Source organism: Callospermophilus lateralis, chromosome 2 (assembly GCF_048772815.1).
Source record: "Callospermophilus lateralis isolate mCalLat2 chromosome 2, mCalLat2.hap1, whole genome shotgun sequence".
NCBI classification, from domain to species: domain Eukaryota; kingdom Metazoa; phylum Chordata; class Mammalia; order Rodentia; family Sciuridae; genus Callospermophilus; species Callospermophilus lateralis.
This window is the reverse complement of record NC_135306.1, coordinates 1,418,885-1,433,545: the sequence shown is the minus strand read 5'-3', so window position 1 is coordinate 1,433,545 and position 14,661 is coordinate 1,418,885. Positions and strand designations below refer to the sequence as shown.

Genomic DNA, 14,661 nt, shown 5'->3' with positions numbered 1-14,661 from the left:
ATTTCCCAGCCCCAGAAAGATGCATGGGGCAAGGAATGAGGTGCAGCCCTGAGCTCTCGGGCAGGAGGTTACAGCCCCTTGGCCTAGGCCAGTAACTGGGAGCAGCTTAGAACATTGGAAGTCACTTCTCTTCTGGCTGAGGACCGACATCTGCCCTGGAGCTGTGTGGTTCTCAGCAGCGGGAGCTAGGGAGTGAGAGAAGACTGCAGACCTGGGGTGTGTAAGTGGCACTGAGGCCAGAAAGAGATAGAGGGAGTCTAGGTGGACTTTGGATGTGGTCCGTGCTCTTCTAGGACAATGGGGCATTGCCCAGCCCCCACCCCCAAGCCCTGGGAAGGAGCAGGTGCAAGAACCACGGGCCATATTGCTGTGCACCCTGCAGCTCCTGTGCCCCAGGGTCTGAGCCCTCGCCAGCACTGCTGGGTTTGCAGGTGTGTTTCACATTTAGGATCAACTGCATTGCTCTTGATGTCACATGGAACATGCATCACTTTCACTAAGAAGCAACCATCAGTCTTTTAAAATTATCATTATTTTTTATTATTATTTGGTTCTGGGGATTGAACCCAGGGGCACTCTAACAGGTTGCATGGTGGCCACCCCCAGCCCTTTTAATTATTTGAGAGAGGATCTTGTTAAGTTGCTGAGGTTCTCACTAAATTGCTGAGGCTGGCCCTGAACTTGTCTCCTGCCTCAGGCTCCCAGGTCTCTGGGATTACAAGTGTGGGCTACCTCGCTGGGCTCAAAAGAAAGCATCTTTAACTACAAGGAATTTTTTTAATATATATATTTTTAGTTGTAGGGCTGCGCATATGGCTCAGTTGGTAGATTGCTTGCCTTGTGTGCACAAAGCCCTGGGTTCAATCCCCAGAACCACACACAAAATACATATATGTATATTTTTTTAGTTGTAGATGGACACGATAGCTTTATTTAATTTATTTGTTTTTATGTGGTGCTGAGGATCAAACCTAGGGCTTCACAAATGTGAGGCGAACACTCTATCATTAAGCCACAACCGCAGCCTTACAAGAAATTTTAAAAGGGAGAAATAAGTCTATCAAAGTGAGGCACTAAGCTCAGATCCCCACCTCCAATCCTTAGAAATAACTAGGTCCTGCAAGAAATCAAACACGTGCTCAAAAGTGGCCAAGGCAATGAAAACCTTTAATTCTGCCAGAAAGGGGTGCTCCTGGGACCTGGCTAGCAAGCCCACTTGCACCAGTCTGCGGATTTAAATCCCTAATGCAGCTCTACCTCTGGCCCTGATTGGAGAACTCAGGGGTACAATCTACATGATTGGCTAATTTTTAAATTGGGGTGGGAAGGACTCCAATTAAAATGGCTACAATTTGATCCAAATAAGGCTGAATACTATATTTTGAAAATGGAGCACCAGACCTTCTATTTCTCACAAATTAAAGCTATTGGTTTTTGTTTTGTTTTGTTTGTTTTGAACCCAGGGGCTGTATACCACTGAGCTACATCCTGAGCCCCTTTTATTTTATTTTTTATTTTTTTATTGAGAAAGGGACGCCTGTCCCCGCATTCTGCATCCTCTCCAGCCTCCCGGACAAGGCCTGTGGGTCCTCCCTCTTCTCACACTAACTATTGCTTCCCCACTGCTGGGTCACACTTTTGGGGACTCTGAAAGCCTCCTGAGGGGTGCCCCGAGCCTGGGCCTTCCAACGCTCCTGGGTCGGAGGCCAGTAAGGGTCAGCCGGACTCTGAGGGGCAGGGGCTCCAAGTGCCCCGTGGGACCCCAGGTTCAGAACAGAATTGGCACCAAGAATGGGCTTAAGCAGCATTGTAGAAAGTACTTTGCTAAATAATTATTCCAAATTATAATTTGGAATTATAATTATATAATTATAATTCCAAATCATACTCGTGGTTGCTTCTAAGAACTCTGACCCTTGAGTGGTTAGACCATACTCGTGGTTGCTTTTAAGAACTCCAACCCTTGAGTGGAGCTCTGAAGCACGTCCCCAGCTTGATAATCAACAGGAACCACGACCTTCACTCCCGCCCGCGAAGCAAGTGGCTGCGCTTGCGCAGGCGGCGCTTTGGGGGGCCCCACCCCGCCCCTGTTCCCGCCCCTGTTCCCGCCCCTATCCCCGCCTGTCTGCAGGCGGGCGCTTCCTACCAGGCCACCATGGTGACCCTTGGCCTGTCCCGCGTCGACGACGCCGTGGCCGCCAAACACCCGGTGAGAAGACCGGCCTACAACGCGGCCCCGGGCCTCAGCAGCTGACCTAAGCGGGACGGGGGGCTGGCTGGGAGCCCCGGCAGGAAGGAGGGGCGAAGGGGCACGCTCCTGCCTGGGCCTGGGGCGTCCCTGGTGGGCTTAAGGGGAGGTGGGACGTGTTCAGTCCCCAGGGCACGACCAGGGCCTGCCCAGAGGAGGGACTGGAGGGACGGTGAGAGAAGAGGGAGGGAGGACTGAGCCTCGAACTCCCTTCCATCTCCCAGGGACTCGGGGAATATGCTGCGTGCCAGTCAAACGCCTTCATGAAGGGCGTGTTCACCTTTGTCACAGGTAGGCTGGGTCCAGGTGTCCTGTGGTGTCAAAAAAAAAAAAAAAAAAAAAACCGCACTCTCTTGTCCCACCCTGACTCTCCAGCAGGTGGCGCCAAGCCGCCTGCCAGCAGGTGCACTCGGGACACCCAGGTGGTCCCCAGCCAGCCCAGCCTACTGGCTGATTGGTGGACCCTGGCTCTTGGCAGGAACCGGCATGACCTTCGGTCTGCAGATGTTCATTCAGAGAAAGTTCCCGTACCCGATGCAGTGGAGCGTGCTGATGGCTGTGGGTGGGTATCCCAGAGTATGTACCTGAAATGCCCCTGAATAGCACAGGTGACTGTCTTAAGCAAGGATGGGTTTCTGCTGAGAATATGGTTCCAGCACCCCTGCCTCTGGCTGGGCCTCCAGTTTGCATAGAAGCCCTGTCCAAATTCACCCACCATGTCTGCCCAGACATAGCCTGTGCTCACCTTCCCTTCTGAAAATGCAAAGGCTAAGGCCCCGCAGCCCACCACCCTCATGCTTCCTGCTCCCCAGTTGCAGGCTCTGTGGCAAGCTATGGGGTGACAAGAGTGGAGTCGCAGAAATGCAGCAACCTCTGGCTCTTCCTGGAGACAGGGCAACTTCCCAAAGACAGAGGCACAGGTGAGAGGGCCTGGCGGGGAGCAAGAAGCATCTGAAGTTCTAGGACCCCAGAGTTTTAGGGAGGCAAGACCAGGGGCCCATGTGATAGGTTGGGAAGGGGTTTCCCTCCAGTCCCTGCTTCCTTGGCCTGCTATTCTCGAGGGGCTGGTCCTGGATTGGGTACAGCAGAGTTGAGTGCTACATTCACAGGAGGAAGACAGAGAATTGTATGGCCTTGAGACAGAAGGGTGCAGAGCGAGGCGTGTGGGCAGGTCCCAGCCGCTGTGTGAGTACCCAAGAAGAGCAGCTAGACTGGGAGACCCTGATCCCATATCAAGCTGATGAACCCCAGACTTGCCATCCTGGTTACAGGACTCAGTTTTTGCTATGGTGAAATGGGACAAGGGTCCTGAGTGACCGTGCATGTGGTTCCAGTCATCTCCCTTTGCCTCTTACAGATCCACACAGCTAAGAGAGCATCACCCAGTTCACAACCTCCAGCCCCAGTTCCTGGCCCTCCCTGCCTCACACAGGCTTCCCCACCTAGGTGTGTCCTGTGTCCTCTGCACACATGCCTGTCCAAGCCTGACAGACCTGTGCATTCTGCTGTTGCTGCCCCCAAACCAGGACCTGCCCAGGTGGTCATCTGTTCAGAAGGGCTCTGGGGATGGGCATTCTCCTATGGGGCAGCAAGAAACAGGGTAAACACTGTGAACCAGAAATGGTTGTGCCCTGTTGCACACACACAAGTGGAGAAGGTAGCCTGCATGATGGGAAGGGACTTGTGCATCCTGGGTACTTTGGTGTTCCATTTCCAGCCCCTACACCCACAACAAGTCTGGGGAGACCACTGGTGCTGGCTGTGGGAGGCTAATAAATGGCTTGTCCTTTTTCCCTCCAGAGCTCTAAAGCAACTGAAAATAAAGGGGGCAAGGAAATGAGAACAACCAGGCACGGTGGTCTATGCCTATAATCCCAGCTACTTGGGAGACTCAGGCAGGAGGATGGCAAGTTCAAGGCCAACCTCAGAACTTTGCGAGGCTCTGTTTTAAAAAACAAAAAAGGGCAAGAGGTATAGTTCAGTGGTAGAGCAAAGATGAGATCACTTGAGAAACTGAAGCAGAATCCACAAGTTCAAGGCCTATCTGGGCAACTTAGTGAGACTCTGTCAAAAGAAAAAAAAAAAAAAAAGTCTCAGTGGGTAAGCACCCCTGGGTTCAATTCCTAGTACTACCAAAGGGGAAAAAATACAGATCAAGTGTCATCTTTCTTTTAAAAAATTTTTTTAGATGTTGATGAACCTTTATTTTATTCATTTATTTATATGTGGTGCTGAGAATCTAACCCAGTGCCCTAGGCCACTGAGCCACCACCCCAGCCCAAGATCAGATGTCATCTTTATGACAATACAGCTACTGCCGAGGATGTGGGAAGGAAGTTCCTAATGCAGAACCCCAGAATTCGGATTCCTCCTGGCTCTGAGGCTTCTTTATGTGGGGTCCCTGTCATTCCAAACTCACTCATTGGTGAGGCCTCCTCTCCATGGAAAAGGAAAGCTGAAGGCCAGGTGGCCTTCATCACAGTCCACAAAGACAGAGGCAGAGATGGTCCAGACTTCCACTCCCCGTACTAGAAGGCCCACTGCTGGGTCAGCCAGCTCTGCCCTGGCATCTTGGAGCCACTCATTCAGAATGACTGTTGAGGATGTCTCAGAAGGAAGGCAGAATGGCCACAGGCCCAAGATAACAATGGCTTAGGCAAACTAGAACTAGAACTTTATTTTCTTTCCTGTAAAAGTCCAGGTGGGTGCCTTAATCTGTTTCCTGGTGCCCATAATATACCATACATATAAAGAAAAGGGATTTATTTTGGCCCAAGTCTGGTCAAAGCTTGAGAGGCTATATCTGGTGATGGTCATTTTGCTGACAAGGTCCAGAGGTGGCCCAGCGCATCCCTGGTGAGCAACAGCATATGGGTCTCCTGTTCTTTCTCTCTTCCTGCAAGGCCACCAGACTTCTATCAGGAGGGCTCCTCCCTACCGACCTTATCTAATCTTTAACCCCTTCCCAGAGACCCCCACCTCTGAACACCACAGTCCAAGTTTCTAGCTTTTTAATACCTAACAAGGGGTATTAAACTCTGGCATGAGTTTTGGAGGACAAACTGCTCAGACCACAGTAGTGGGCCAGGGTGGTTAGTCAAGAACAAGGCTCCTTTCAGCCTGCTCCCTCCATGACCACTCATCATGGTACCAGGTGGTCACCTGGGCTCCAGCATTGTCTCTTTATCACATTATGCAGGAGGAAGAAAGGGGACAAGGAAAGCAGGTCACCTACCATTTCTGCTTACACACCACTGGCCAGAACTGAGCATCTATGGTAGGGACACCCAGGAAGACAGTCTTGCTCTGGCCAGGCACATTTCCCACTGAAGTTCAGGGAGTCAGTATCCAAGGGAGAATGGAGAGCTAGCAAGCTTGTTTCCGCCAGACATCAAGTTGTGTATGTTGTGGTCTGATTGTGTCCCCTAGTACTTTGGGATGTGACTAAGAGTCTTTAACAAGGTACATAAAGGTTAAATGAGGTCATGGGGAGCCTAATCCAATGTGACGGGTGTGTGCTCTTACAGGAGGAGATCAGGACACAAACATGCACAGAGAGACAACTCCCTGAGGGCCCAGGGAAAAGACAGTGTCTATAAGCCAAGGAATCAGGCCTCAGGGAAACCAGCCTTTGGCACCTGGATCCTAGACTTCAGCCTCCGGGACTGAGAATAAACTTGTGTGAGCCACTAGTCTGTGGTGCTTTATTATAAAAAAAACCCATGCCAACAAGGCTGGGGAAGAGGTACCTGTATCTCGTGTGGCCCCCAGCATCCCAGGCTGTTCATTTCTCCATACACACTACTCTAGGGGAAAGGGAGGGGTCAGGGGCAAGGAGCTGGCCCTCCTACAGAAAGTAACTTCTGAACAAAGGCCCAGGGGTTCTGAGGGAGGTGGGGGCCGACTGGCTGGGCTCCAGGCAGCACAGCAAAGATCAGGAGAAGGTGGAAGAAATGGGGAAGTGAATGGTAAGCCAGATCACCCAGGGTATGGACTTTGAAGTTGGAACATGGATCGGGGGATAGAGTTCCTTCAAGGTAAAGACATCAGAATAGGTTTGGGAGACACAGTCCAGAGACTATAGAAGCAGCCTAGGGGCATGGGAGGGAACATGGAAGGTGCAGAGGTGCAGGCATGGGGTGCTATGCCAGACAGTTACAAATTATCCACCACCACCAAGGAAACAGGTTCCTGGACACAGCAGAGGTCCTAAGCAGTGAGCAGCCACCACAAGACTCTTCCATTAGGGCAATTGTCCAGAGGTGATTCTGAGGCTGGCTGGAGGAGGGGATTCCATATTCTCTGGGCATTGAGAACCCTGACCCCCCTCACAATGGGCTGAAATTCCGGGGACAATCTGAGCATTGGCTCTGTTGAATAGACAACACACAGGGAGAGTGGGCACCGCATAGGGATCCCGAAGGACCCTGAGAGCCATCATGAAAGTGCATGAGGCAGATGTGGAGAGTCAGGAGCTAAGGACCATCACTCGGCTCCAAGGTGAGCCCTGTGCTGGCTGAAACTTGGCCTGCAGGGACCAAGGATTCTTGGTTCCTTGTTCTTGAACCAGTACCTTCAGTTTTAACACCAGGACATGGAGGAGCAATTAATTGGTCATCCAACTATACCTTCACCGCCATCCCCAAGGCCCAGGCTGGGAGAAGGGAATCTAAGGGGTCTGCCATGGGAGGGGGCTGTATGAAGGAGGGAACCTAAAGGAGATTTGTGAGCTTAAGAGCAACAAGAACCAAAGAGACGGGAAGAGCCTGCTTCTTCTGTGGGTAGCATATTTGGAAGAGAGTAAAGATGCCCCATTCCTGGTTTGGGCCTCTCCAACACTCTTTCACTGACAGCCCTGCAGATCACCCCTGCAGAGGAGTGGAGCCAGTTCCTCCCAGAGAAGAGTGGGAGGAGGGAGCATGGCTGGGGAAGCAGTGTTCTCCCATACCCTTCTCTTGCCTCCCCGCCCACACCCTGGCCACCCTGAACCCTCCTTCACCACAGAGCAATGTCGGGCGCTCCAGATCCAGGGGGTGAAGGACAAGATCGCACAGAACAAAGCAACCCAGGCCCTTCTGCGCAGCAACATCCGCCGTGGGGCCCAGGACTGGGCTTTGGCCAAGAAGGTGCCCAAGCCCTGCCCCCTCCTCGCAGGTGGGGGATGGGGGCAGGCTCGAGCTAAAGAAATACACACCCCCTCTTCTCATCCCCCACCCTTTCCTCTCTTGAGGCAGGGGGCTGTGGGGAGAGATTGACTATGACCCTTGCCCAGGGCAGGTTCCCCACCACCCACTCGGAGGGCTCAGCATCTGAAACGCACGTCCCAGTCCCGCCGCAGGGGCCTCTGGCGTCCCTCTACAAACCCCCCGCCCCTGGCGCCCAAGCCAGACCCTCCTGCGTGGCCAGTCGGGTGGCGCGGTGCTCTCCTCCGGCGGCCCCAGGAGCAGAGGTCTTGGTGCTGGGCTAGTATTTGGTAAAAGAGGCCTCAGGGAAATGCCTGCAGGGGCCGGCGGCTGGAGGAGGCCTGGGGCTTTACGACTGACTCAGCCGCCGCCCCTCCGCAGAACGACCAGTGGACCATCTCCAAAGCTTGCGGGAAGGACGTGCACACGAGGATGGCGCAAGGCCGCAGCACCGTGGAGGTACCGAGGCTGACAAGCCAGGGGTGGACCCCTCGCCCCGCCCCATGACCCACCCCTAACTGTACAGCGCTCCGGAACCTGCGGAGGGAAGAGCAAGTTCCCATCCCAGGGCTCCTGTAGGGCAGCCACGCGTCCCTCCTGGGTGCCCCGCGGCGCCCCATCGCGCACGCACGCACGGTCGCCCTCCCCGACCCAGGTGGCGCGGGCGAATCTGCGCAAGTACGTCTTCGATCGTGTGAACGCACACAACGTGCTGATCCATCTGGTGCGGCGGCGCCGGGAGAGGCTGGAAAGCATGCAACTGGAGCTGGCCAGCCTGCGGAACAAGTCAGAAGCCTCCAAGGAGGAGAAGTGGATGCTGCAGGTGCCTCGGGCTCGGAGCTCTGCAAGCTCGCCTGGCCGGAGCCTCCGAATGGGCGGGGCTCTGTTGGCTGGCGGACCCTGCTGTGTAGGGCTCCTTGGTCTGGAGGGGACTCAGCGGCAGGGCAGGTCCTCTAGAGGAGCGGAATTCCAGTGGAGAAGGCGCAGCCATGCGGGAGGGGCTGCACTAGGGGAGCGACCTCTTGGGAGAAAGCCGAGCGTGGGCAGGGTCTCTGCCTCTGGCTGGCCTGTCCCCAGGCGCCCTCAATGAACCCTGTGCCTGACCCAGGTCATCCGCCAGCTGGAGAACAACATCGAAAAGACGACGATCAAGATCACCACTTGCCAGAACATCCACCTGCTGTACCTGGGCCTGCTGGACTACCTGAAGAAAGTGAGCCCCTCTCCCCACCCTGGCCTGGGGGTCGGATCTCGGTGGGACAGGGCTGCCCCCAGACCTGCGCTCTCCTCCAGGCTGCCAACAAAACAGGGCTCTAAAGTACTTGGAAACATCTAAGAGCTTCATTTTTCAAGAATGCAATTGTGGAGTGTAGCAGAGCCATTTGGACTTTCTCACACATAGGAAATGGCTTAGTGTGAGCCTGTGAGGGTCAGAGACCAGCTTGGCCCTCAGTTCCCCAATATGGTACAGAGTTGACACCTCTGTACCTTGGAGGTCTGCTGGGTCTACAGCTTGCTGCTTGCCTTCCCATCCAGCTGCCCCACTCTAGCAGACAACAGATCCTGGCCCCTGATGACTACAAATCCCACTGTGAGGCAAGATCCCTTTCAGGGAGGTTGGTCACTGACCCGTTGCCTCCCACATTTCAGAGCAGAGATGTGGAGGGAGATTCACAGGCAGCCCAGGTGCTGAAAACAGCATGATGGACCTCCCTGAAAGCCCAGGGCCTAGAAAGGTGGACAGGGGAAGCCCTAAGACTGGGCTCAGGTGGATAGGCTGGGAAGGGCAGCTCTTCCTTGGGAGTCTAGTTCCCAACCCCAGGCCCCATGCCCATCTCTCAACTCCATCCTCCCGTCCTCTTGTCTTGCCTCCAGCCCTGGTGTTGGACGCTCACCTAGAGGCTCTGCCCACCTTTCTTTCCTGGCCCCCTCCCCATATTTTCCCTTGGGCATGCCTTATGTCTCTCTTCTGTAGTACCTGCTTCTTTTCAGAACATATACATTTTAAAAAAATTCCCATAGTAATCTACACTTTTTAAAAAATTTGGCAAAGATCGGGACTTTGTGGTTATTAACAACAGACTACTAATAGCTAAACTCTTTTTGACCCTTTGCACCTGGCCTTGTGCTAAACACTCCATCTTACATTGTCCATTGATGCTGACAGCTACTTTTTGAAAGAACCAGTATAACCTTTCTACAGACAGAGACACTCAGAGAAGTTAAGTAACTTTCCCAAGGTTATATGGCTGGCTGATAGGAGTGGCCTTGCCTTTGAGCTTGGGTTCTGTGACCATGAACCCAGGTTTCAAGCCCCTCTGCTCCACTTGCAGAGGGAGTTGCCCCCAAGCAAACCCTCCTGGGCTCCAGAGTCAGTCTTTCTTGGTGTAGAACATTATTTCCTTACCATGTTCAGGCCTGGGCAGTGGGAGTCTCCAGGCTGCCTGCTTCTCCCAGAACATTTCTCTCATGGTCCCTGTGCCCTGCTCTAGGCTAGGGCCACAGATCAGACCCCATCACTATTCTCAAGAGCTCATACAGTAAGGATGGAGGGTGGGTGAGATCCATTCTGTGTAGGGGCCACAAGGGAATCAAGGAGGCATGAGGGAAGCCAACATATAGTGTGGGCAGCACTGAAGTTGCCTATGGCCTCCATGCCCACCTGCCTGTTCCCACTCCATGCAGGTACTTATAGGATACCCCACGGAGCTGGACAAGCTGCAAAACCTGGTGGTCAACTACTATTCAGAACTGTCGGACATGTCAGTCATGTCCCAAGAAGCCATGATGATTACTGATGAGGTCAAGGTGAGTTTAGGCCCCAGCGTTTGGGGCCTCTACAGGTGGCTCTCTCAAACCTGTGTGGCTGGCCCAGATCTGTCAGGACACCCCCATCCCCACACCACAGCAATCTCTGAAAGACTCCAGCAGACTGCCCCACCAGGTGCTCTGCCCACCCACTGCATGGGGGGAGAGGGCTCCCATTGGCAGTCATAAGGTAGATGTGCCCAGGGCAGTGGCCCCCATGGACCCAGTCTGTGCCAAGACCTCTAAAAGGCTCTGGGGAGACATGCCCACCCTTCTGAAGTGGGTAGGGCCGGTCCATTAGTCCCTGAAGAAATACTACACAATATCTGGGCCAGAGTGGCAGAAATGTGTAGGGTATCACAGAGTCCATCTGAGTTGCTGGCTACTAGGGGAGGCCCAGGCTGGCTTTCCAAGGACACAGTGCTTCAGTGGGTTCTGAAAAAAAAGATCCAGCAACTCAGGGGCAGCCAGAGCGCAGGAGGAGAAGGGACAGAAAAGTGAAGGATCTTGATACATAGGTACATGTAGCCGAAGGAAGAGAACTGCAGGTACAGTATGTGAGTCAGTGGGGACAGCAAGGTCCCCTAACCTGGGGCCCGGGAGGAGATGGAGACATGGTCAGATTTGTGCTTCAAAATGGTTCACACTGGTTGCCAGGGCTGGAAGGCTCCAGGGCAGAAATGCTGGCCACCTAGCCAAGCCTACAGTGGAGGCCAGTAACCAGAAACAGAGAAGGCTTTAAGAGGTCCCCGCTGTGGGCTTTGACACTGGGGATGGTAACGAAGAAAGCAGTGTCAGCAAGCACAAGCAGGGGAGCTGGTCAGGCTCCAGCCCCTGCAGCAGGCTATGCTAGAAGAGGCCAGGCCTTGGGGAAGATGATGAATTTTGTTTTAGACATATTGTGTCCACTTTGATGGAATCTGGTTGAGTGGGCTGGGAGGCATATAGACATGCACAGGTCTGGAGTGCTGTGGAAAGCCTGGGCTGCAAGAGAGGGCAAGCATGTGCCAGCCTGGAGTCCCTGTGCTAAGAGGCAAAGGAATGTCTACCCCATGAGGATGGTGGGGGCCAGTGGGCGTGAGCTTCCATGGAGAAGGGCATGGCCAAAAGCCTCAGTCAGTACTCCACAACCTGGTGAGACAAGGACTGAAATGGACCACTGGGTCTAGGGCCAGTGATGGCTGTGGTGAGACAGCGCCCCCATGGTGTACCTGTGTTCCCAGAGGAACATGAGGAAAAAGGAGGCATCCTTCATTGAGGAGCGCAGGGCACGGGAGAACCGGCTCAACCAGCAGAAGAAGCTCATTGACAAGATCCACACCAAGGAGACCAGCGAGAAGTACCGCCGGGTACGTCCTGGGCTGGGCCTGGCAGGCATCCCCACCCACCAAGACTCACAGCACAGGAGGGCCAGGAGGACCCTCCACTCAGGGCTGTCTGAAGGGCCACTCCCTCCAGAGGGCCAAGTTCACTCTCACTTGCTTTCTCCCATCAGGGCCAGACAGACCTGGACTTCCCCTCCAATGTGATGATTTCGGATACTCTGAAGGGTTAGTCTGAGCTTCCTGCCTGCTCAGTCAGGGTCTCCAAGGCCAGCTCTGGCTGGGACCATAAAGTCAGGTCACCACAAGGCCCAGTAGAACCTGAGCCACCAGCGTGAAGGAGATAGCCCCTGCAGAGGCTGTGAGCCCTTGGCCTGTGTGGCCAAGGGATCCCTTCCCCAGCACCTAGGGGCTGTTACCCAGTGACTTCTCAGAGCTGCCTCTGAAAGTGCCATGAAGCCCCACAGTGCCATGCTGCCCCCTGCCCTCCTCTGCACTGGGGCTTCCCTGGAGTGTCCCAGAAGGACCCACAAGAAGGGAGTAGTCACAGGTACAGGTGACTTGGGGTACCTGGTTCCTCAGCTGACCTCCCCAATGGCTGGATAGGTACAGAGACATCCTGTGGCCATCCCTGCATGCTAACCACCTCTTCCCCTCTCCTCTTCCCAGTGAAGAAGAAAGAAACTTCCGCAGCAGAACTTGAATACCAGACGGAGGTGACTGCTTGGGTGGAGGAGGTCAAGTCTGCAGTGCGATGCTCTCACCTCTGGGTAAGACTTCCTCACACTCCCAGGGCATGGCAGGAAGGCAGCTGAGCTGGGCCAAGCCCTCTGGAAAGGACACAGAAAGCTGAACCCCCCAGATGTCCCCAGATATGCTGCTTTCAGGTGTGGAAGGAGCTGGGTCTGCAAGGCACAGCCCCTGGAGAGTACTCCCAGGACAAAGCAACCCATTCCAAGCATATGGAGCCTGTTGGAACCTGAGCATCCAAAAACCTAAGGAACAGCCTGTACCTCCAATTCCCACCCCTTCCCGACCTGACTGAGCCACAGCGAGCAGCTGCCTCCCACAGGCCCCATTTATTTTAATCCCACCTGGTTTGTTATTGGGCCTTGAGCTCCTATACATGTCCCTGATATGAGCTTGTCTATCATCACACAAGAACTCAAGGTGATTCATGGTCTCCTTGGCTACAGGTGGGGTTATTATCCTCTGCCAGGACACACATGTCCTGTAGCTGCCCTCCTTCCCCAACTCCCAGTCCTCAGTGGCAGGCAGCAGGCAGCATCAGACTGAGCCTCTGGTACAGAAAACCTGCACTGGCCAAAGGGAGGGGCCCAGGCTGCATGAGCCCCATTTGCCTTTCCGGGCCCACACCTGCTTCTCTGTATCCTGGATTGGTTAGGACATCGCTGGCCGCTTCCTGGCTCAAAAAAACACAGAGGAGAACCTGGAGCTGCAGATGGAGGACTGTGAGCAGCGGCGGGTACAGCTGGAGGCCCTGATGAAGAAGCTGGAGCTGGAGGAGGCACTACTCAAGTTCCGCCAGATGCCCAGCTCTGTCAGGTACTCAGCTTCCAGGACTGCTGGACCACCCCATGTAGCAACAGCTGGAGCTCACAGATGATGAGTCTGTGGCTTTGTAGAAGCTGGGGACACACTTACTAGTGTCTGAACACCTAGGCCTTTGGAGTTAGTACAGCCCCCAGCTCAGACTTGGCTTCCTGGCCTTCCTTGGGCCCTGGGGGCTGTGCCACTTTCCCTGCTGTGTTTCCCTTCATACTCCACAGCTTTAAGTCCATTGAGTCCAAGATAAAGAACATGCTGCAGGAGGAAGAAGCCAGGCTCCAGGAGGGCTACAACCACATGACCAGGAGCCAGCAGCTACTGCTGGTCCTCCAGACAGGCATTGACAACCTGTACATCCGGCTCATCGGCATCGCCTTGCCTGCTGCCCAGGTACCAGCAGAGTAGGGAGGAGCTGCTGTACCCAGGGCCTCTGGATGGGGCCAGAGAGGAGACGAGTCCATCCTCTGGCCTACAGAAAGAAGTGGCACCCTCCGATACCCTTGATTTGTTTAGTAAGCTGACATACTGCCAGGGGAAGCTCATGTACCTGGTTGACCGCCTGCAAATGCTGCCCAGGACTGAGGTAGTTCTGGGCCAGGGGGCACCCAAATGGCCCAGGTCCTCTCCAAGCTGACAGGGGCACTGACCTACAGGTCAGCACAAAGGTGAGGGACACCCTGGAGTCCTCAACTCTGAAGGAGAAGCACAACACTAGGATCACCTTTGAAGATGCAGAGGAGGACATGATAGGTGAGGCTGCTCAAGAGGACCTGACCACTGGGAGGGGCCACAGTGGCAATCAGAAGTGGGTCTGAGCTGCAAAGGTAGGGGAAGATATCCCCTCCATCTGACCAGGACATCCTGGAGGGACAGGGGTGCCAAGAGGGACTACATTAATGGAGGTGCCTCAGTGGTGACCAGGAAAGTCTACAGCCATAGAAGAAGTATGACAATTTTCCCGAGAGGAGGGTCACACCAAGCCCAAGCCGGGAGCCACAAGGAGAGACCCAGGCCAGAGCACTGGGTAGGGTTTCTGTGGCCAAAGGCAAGGCAGGTGGGCAGCTTAGGACTGGCTCATTCCAACAGGGCCTGGTGGCCTGGTACCTGGCCCTGGGTGATTGAAGTCAGAGGGTTTGGGTGAGTCACAAGAGGGAGGTGGTTCCGGGTAGTTCGTCCATCCCTGGATGGAACTTCTGAGCCCATGCCTCTCTGAGGATGGGCCACGCCAGGGGTCAGCCTTTCCCCAACCGCCAGGCAACACAGGTCGTAGGACCCCGACACCGGAAGTAGGAGGCGGCTGCGAACTCAATCCCGGGGTGGCGGGCACGGGGTCAGGCTGCCAGCAGCCCGCTCCCGCCCGTGCAGGAAGCTTCCAGTTTGGCGACGTGGACTACAGCTACGTCCCGTCGCGGGCCGAGATCAAGAAGCAGGCCCAGGGACTGATCGAGGAAAGGCTCAAGGCGGCCAAGAAGAGGAGGAAGTAGTACCACCCGGGATTGTTGCACGAATAAACATTTTTCCAGGAGTGCCC

The 14,661-nt window shown here is 54.6% G+C and overlaps 2 protein-coding genes across 3 annotated transcripts; both read left to right on the top strand.

Annotated features, from left to right (window-relative positions):
• The first annotated feature begins 2,114 nt into the window (after positions 1-2,114).
• On the top strand, positions 2,115-5,940 carry Tmem141 (transmembrane protein 141). Of its 2 annotated transcripts, XM_076843023.1 has the most exons (6): positions 2,115-2,209; positions 2,473-2,539; positions 2,727-2,810; positions 3,061-3,168; positions 3,606-3,694; positions 5,776-5,940. In XM_076843023.1, the coding sequence occupies exons 1-5, from the start codon at positions 2,156-2,158 to the stop codon at positions 3,617-3,619; spliced, it is 327 nt and encodes a 108-aa protein (XP_076699138.1). In that variant the 5' UTR covers positions 2,115-2,155; the 3' UTR covers positions 3,620-3,694; positions 5,776-5,940. The 2 variants fall into 2 exon arrangements, with proteins under 2 accessions (XP_076699138.1, XP_076699136.1); XM_076843021.1 differs by lacking the exon at positions 3,606-3,694.
• A 747-nt stretch (positions 5,941-6,687) lies between these two features.
• On the top strand, positions 6,688-14,614 carry Ccdc183 (coiled-coil domain containing 183). The gene is made up of 14 exons (XM_076843020.1): positions 6,688-6,748; positions 7,253-7,374; positions 7,813-7,890; positions 8,087-8,254; positions 8,540-8,644; positions 10,117-10,239; positions 11,463-11,588; positions 11,735-11,789; positions 12,231-12,331; positions 12,967-13,127; positions 13,352-13,520; positions 13,606-13,716; positions 13,784-13,880; positions 14,496-14,614. Exons 1-14 carry the CDS (start codon positions 6,688-6,690, stop codon positions 14,612-14,614), a joined length of 1,596 nt encoding a protein of 531 aa, XP_076699135.1.
• The last annotated feature ends 47 nt before the right edge of the window (positions 14,615-14,661 follow it).